This window comes from Zingiber officinale, chromosome 7A (assembly GCF_018446385.1).
Source record: "Zingiber officinale cultivar Zhangliang chromosome 7A, Zo_v1.1, whole genome shotgun sequence".
In the NCBI taxonomy this organism is placed as follows: domain Eukaryota; kingdom Viridiplantae; phylum Streptophyta; class Magnoliopsida; order Zingiberales; family Zingiberaceae; genus Zingiber; species Zingiber officinale.
Window position 1 is genome coordinate 116,921,207 of NC_055998.1, and position 6,176 is coordinate 116,927,382.

The 6,176-nt window shown below is 41.7% G+C and overlaps 1 protein-coding gene across 1 annotated transcript; it reads left to right on the plus strand.

Moving 5' to 3' along the window:
• The first annotated feature begins 4,052 nt into the window (after positions 1 to 4,052).
• Positions 4,053 to 4,668, plus strand: LOC122000404 (oleosin 18 kDa-like). Its single transcript, XM_042554817.1, has one exon. It carries the CDS (start codon positions 4,101 to 4,103, stop codon positions 4,542 to 4,544), a length of 444 nt encoding a protein of 147 aa, XP_042410751.1. The 5' UTR covers positions 4,053 to 4,100; the 3' UTR covers positions 4,545 to 4,668.
• Positions 4,669 to 6,176: the final 1,508 nt, after the last annotated feature.

Below are 6,176 nucleotides of genomic sequence, written 5' to 3' on the forward strand. Positions count from 1 at the left end.
TTCCTCACTGTCCCGAATCGCTGTCACCTGTGTCGAATCTCTGCAACCAACTCAGGCGTCGCCAATCACTCTTCCTTCTTCTCTGGTTCTCTGAACTCACACCAATACCATCCATGATCTTCACTGGTGTCTCTGAGCTCGAACCAATGAGCAAGAGTCCAACTGATCGCGGGCAGTGAACGTTGAAGCCCGAATTGCATCACTTGCAGTGAAATACAGCATAAAGGGCACTTGTTCTTATTCTTCTGATGGAGCTTCATTTGAAATTAACCAATGGCACGATACCTGCAACCTGTAACTTAAAAATCTCACAGCAGATGATTTGAAGGTGAATCAGAAGTGAATCAGAAAAATCAGAGAAGCAGCAGAAACAAACGACAAGTTGTGGATCGGTCAACAGACCGATCCATAGCTCTCTGGACCGATCAGAACTCATCTTGATCGGTCCGGGAAGAGTCTGATCGGTCTGTGGACCGATCAGCCTATGGGTGGATCGGTCCACAGACCGATCCCCCTCTATCGCTTTGAGTCCCAGCGATCTCATTGCTTCTATCTGATCGGTCTATAGACCGATCAGATAACCCACAGAATATTTTTGTGTGGTTACTGATCGGTCCCCAGACCGATCAGATAACCCACAGAGACTTCCTGTGTGGTCACTGATCGGTCACGAGACCGATCAGGTGACTCATGTATCACTGGATCGGTCTGCCGACCGATCCAGACAACCAGAGTTTCACTGGATCGGTCAACAGACCGATCCAATGTCTTGTGTTAGTTTTAGAGCCTCCCAGCCCTAAACCCTAACGTCTTCCTGGTCCAGAGAACGAGCTACCAAGCCCTCTCTGACCTAGTCCGGAGAACGAGCTGCCGAGCCCTCTCCGACTTCGTCTGGTCCAGAGAACGAGCTACCGAGCCCTCTCTGACCTAGTCCGGAGAACGAGCTGCCGAGCCCTCTCCGACTTCGTCCGGTCCAGAGAACGAGCTACCGAGCCCTCTCTGACCTAGTCCAGAGAACAAGCTACCGAGCCCTCTCCGACTTCGTTCGGTCCTGAGAACGAGCTACCGAGCCCTCTCTGACCTAGTCCGGAGAACGAGCTGCCGAGCCCTCTCCGACTTCGTCCGGTCCAGAGAACGAGCTACCGAGCCCTCTCTGACCTAGTCCGGAGAACGAGCTGCCGAGCCCTCTCCGACTTCGCGTGTCAAGTATCCGTACTTGGACTTTTCCTCTCCTCATGATCAACCTTGATCATCAATCAGTCTGAGTTTAATTAATATCTAATACAAACTTAAATCAGTGTCAACATCAAAACAACAGCCAGGTCAGACTGTATCAACAATGGGTAGTGTGACTGCAACGTGGTAGCACGCTGGGATCCCTCCCCGTCATCGTGTACCGGGAGATGAGTGCATTGTGTTCTCCCATTTATGATTTGGGGTAGGAGGATAGGTGTACTCCAATAGCATCCCGTCCACTCGGTCACTCATCAGGAGCAGTGACGGCAGAGAGCACGGTTGTCACAGCCCTACCCACTCGGTCTCACCATTGTGTGTGAGATGGCTGACTGGCGTCAGGGGTGACCATGTTATTAGTATCATATGCATTTATGCATTTACTGATTGTGTTTGTTGCATTTATATGCTGCATTTGGATGGGTGTATATGTTTGACATGCATACAGGATTTATGATACTCTCGGTCTGACGACCTGATTATTCTGATAGGAGGCTCTGGTGAGTACAGTTCTCTTCAGCCTTTTCTATTGTGCATCTTCCAGCTTTTGTCCAGGAAACTGTACTCCATAGTTATTACCATTTGTTATAGTTTACTATATATGTCAACTAGGTATCTGCTGAGTTGTTGAACTCACCCCCGTGGACACTATCTTTTCAGGTACCAGGTTGTTTATGGAGTCTTTTGGAGTATCCTGTTTGCCGGTTCCCACGTCACATCAGAAGACTTATCGTTTCCATTTATGTTTTATTTGTTTTATATATCAGTGTATTTAGCTTTGTGCTCCGGTTTTGTTTCTGGAGTGTTGTTTGATGGTTGTGTAAGCCTAGCCGGCTAGTAGTCTTGTATTTTGTTTTGTATTTGATTTTCTATCATTTTTCGCTGTGTTTTGGTTTTAGTACAACCGAGTGGGCTGCTACATATATAATTGCGTGGTTGTTTAGTTATTTTATTGTTATTATTCCGGCCGTGTTGGTCGAGGTATATGTGGCCCTGAGGGCATTGTAGATATGTCTCAGATTGTCACCCGTACAGGGGAGATGCTGTCGAAATTTCTTCTGGCAAGGACTCTTCTGGGGTGTGACTTAGAGTGGCTGAGCAAATGAACAGAGTGGCTGAGCGAATGAACAGAGCGGCTGAGCGAATGGGCAGAGCGGATGAGCGAATGAGCAGAGTGGCTGAGCAAATGGGTAGAGCGAATGAGCAAAGCGGCTGAGCGAATGAGAAGAGTGGCTGAGCCAATAGGTAGAGCAGCCGAGCAAATGAGCAAAGCGGATGAATTGAGGCCTGCAATGGATGCAGTTTCCTTGAAATAGATTCACCCTACCTCTGACTGTGCTTCGAGGGTTTCTCGAGTCGCCTGTTTTCCAAGATTTAATAATTATTCGTGATGCACACCAAGCACTGGTGGTGTGCATCACGGACAATGCAGTGATTGAGATATGAAATCGAGCAAAGGAAAAAACTCTCAACCCAAAAATATTGAATACAATAACGTGTTTATTCAACCACTTGATCAAAATTTTGTGATAACTTTGCTCTCGCCCCCTTGGACAATGCACTGATTGAGATATGAGATATTATCATATTAGGTTTTCAAGTTGAAGCTCGGCGTATTTGAATATGTCTTTCTCCATATCTTGGCCACCTGTACTAATGGCTAGTAGTCATCTGAGATTTACTTTTTCCATATTATTGACCTAGGGACAGGTTGACGAGGATACTGGGATGAGCGAATTACCTTTTTACCACATGTGATGACTCCACTATCTTTATCAGAACAATTAATGGTATGATATTATGTTTTCAACTTTCATGTTGTTAATCATATCTATGTTTATGTTTGTTTCTTACATTTGTATAATAATTATAGGTTGTTCATCACCATCCTTGGAATATCGATTACGGAGCACATTTAGTATCCAACTACGGAATTGATCAAGCAAGACGGTGTTCGAATGAGGGATGAAGTGATATGATCTAAGGGTGTAATGAGTTATGAAGCAAGTAAATTGGATATGTAATTAGATATATTTGAATTTTGATGATTATTTTTTTTTATATGTTAGAAGACTCTAATTTTAAGATGAATGTAAATTCATATTTCTTCCACCCAATTTTATTTGTTATTGTTCCTATATTACTTCATGATAACTTACTTCATGAAAACTCTCACCGAGAGATCGTAATATTATTCATCAATAAAAAATTTGAAAAATTAAAATTTACTATTTTCAAATAACTCAACTCATAATTCAAGAAAAAAACAAACATTAGAAGAAAAAAATATTAAATTAAAATAAAAAATAATATTTGAATTTGAACTGTAAAATTTTTCTCGTTAAAAATAATCTTAAATTAAAATAAATAAAAATAAGATTTTTTTCCTAAAATAATAAAAAGGAAAAGAAATAAATAATAATATTTTTATCTAAAATTATTTTTTAAGCAAATCAAACAATTATAGATAAAAGAAATTATTTTTTAAAAAAAATTGAAATAATTTTTTAGCTTAATCACACGTGTACACCTACCTGTAAAGTATACCTACATCCATTTAATAAAACATTCATCTTCCATTTTTGTATTCATTGTATTTTTATTTTTATTTTTATTTTTAAAATACGTCCAACTTGATTGTTGCGTCCAAAGCTACAGTGGTTCACCGTCCTTCATGGCCATTTGACGCTCGGCGACAACCCATGCAAAGCTGCAAATGCCTCGCCCTCCCTGCTCCGCTTTCCACGGGGCGCCCTCCACACACGCGTCACTCGCTTCCTCTTCTTTATCAACCCACTGACTCAGCCCCTTCTGCTCCAAAATCGGGAGTAACCAAGTGCTCTGCAATCGTCGACACAACCATTTCCATGGGCGACCGCGACAGGCATCAGCAGCAGCCGCCAAGCGAGGCGATAAAGAGCCTCCTGCCGGACAAGGGCCCCTCCGGTCCCCAGGCGCTGGCGGTGGCCATCCTGCTCCCCGTCGGCGGCAGCCTCCTCGCCCTCTCCTGCCTCACCCTCGTCGGCTCCCTCATCGGCCTCGCCGTGCTGACGCCGGTGTTCCTGCTGTTCAGCCCGGTACTGGTGCCGGCGGCGCTGCTGGCCGCCCTGGCGGTGGCGGGCTTCCTGGGCTCCGGCGCCCTCGGCCTCGCTGGGCTCTCGTCCCTGGGCTACCTGCTGAGAAAGGCGAGCGCGCTGGTGCAGCAGGCGGCGCCAGAGCAGGTGGAGCAGGTGAGGCGGCGGATGGGGGAGGTGGGCCAGAAGGCCAAGGACGCCGCGCAGGGCAGGGCGGAGGAGAGCAAGAGAACTTGAAGATCATTAACAATTAAGACTCAAAATGTGAACCGTGTAGTTGTCATGCACCACTGTCGCTACTGTATTGTGTCTCCTACGTACGCTGCCCGCTTTGGAAAATAAATCACTTTTGAACAGACTACACCTAAAGTAATAATAAATCTGTCTTTAATAAAATGAATCTAAAAAACTTACTCCTTGCATCTTTCTCTACAGCGCAGAACAAAATGAAAATACTATCCTCCAATAGAGATTCCAGCAAAAAACAGGAGATTTTGATGGTTACAATGTCACCTGATGAAGATGCATTTGCTTGAGCCATGGATTAAGCAGTGCAGCTTAATCATGCCCTCTTGTGACAACTAGTAGATTTCATCTCTATTTACTAAAATCAATATAATTATCTATATAAGTTAAATATAACCTACAATTTATAAGCAGAGTAATAAATATAATAAATTTAAAAATATTATTTTTACTATTTGATTCAATTGTGATGTCGATCTTGATTGTGGTGCTAAATATGATAAATTTCAATTGATTAAAATCAGATTATTTTTCATTATTGTCATTACCTCCGACAAACGGGCAGGGATCCTCTAGATTAGAGGATTCCTGTTTCAGTCCTGATCCCTTGCTCATTCACTGGTTGGGTGAACTGGACTTTACCTGTTAATAGGACCTCTTCTGGTCCAAAAAATTCTAGACCAGAGGATCTGGCCTCCCGACAAACTCAATGAGAATACCTGAATGTTTAGTTTAATTTGACTATTAACTTGGTAAAATGTTGTTTGTATAATGACTCAATAAATATATCAATAATTTTATATTAAATAGAGGTGTAACAAATTGAAAGTTGTCGAGTCGCCACACGTTCACGAACAAAATAAAAATCAATCTCTACATACTTGGTACGAACATAAAAAATAATAAATTACTCTAATATCATCATATCGATTTTAGGCGTAATAGTTTGGGAAAAGTATAATTTTGAAAGAAGAGATTGTAACAAAATAATTTCTGACGTCATATTAGCTATAGCTTTATATTCAGCTTCAGTACTTGAGCGAAAGGTTGTACGTTATTTCTTTGAAAGTCAAGAAACAAGATTTCACCCAAGAATAAAATTGTCAAACGGGTCAATCCGTAGCGGAGCGGGCCAATCCACCAAAAACCCAATATCTAGCAAGGCGGGGCGGCTCAACCCACCATCCTGATGAACTATAAAATTTTCAACCCAACTCAATGTAAGGTGGACTGCGGATTAAATGAGTCAACCCACATGCTTGTAAAAAAATAAAATAAATAAAAAAACACAAATTGATCAATATAAAAAATCATCACTGATAATTATTCTCATTCATTACTTCATTACAAAACTGTACTAATTCACATTTTTTGCCAAATTCTAATGAAGACTCATATTAAAATCCAGAATTGAAGATTCTATGTCTATAAATTCTAACAAAGACTGCAGAATCCAGAATTCCATATTCTAATATGCGGTCTACAAGACTACAAGTCTATAACACAAAATAATTAACTAATTAAGAGTTAAGACTTAAGAGATTACACAACAATAACCTAAACAAAAATGAAGATAGTTAAAATACACAACGATAATGAAGATAGTTAAAATACACAAAGATG

Excerpts from the sequence above, each read along its gene's own strand:
- LOC122000404 (XM_042554817.1), top strand. The coding sequence starts at position 4,101 with ATGGGCGACCGCGACAGGCATCAGCAGCAGCCGCCAAGCGAGGCGATA.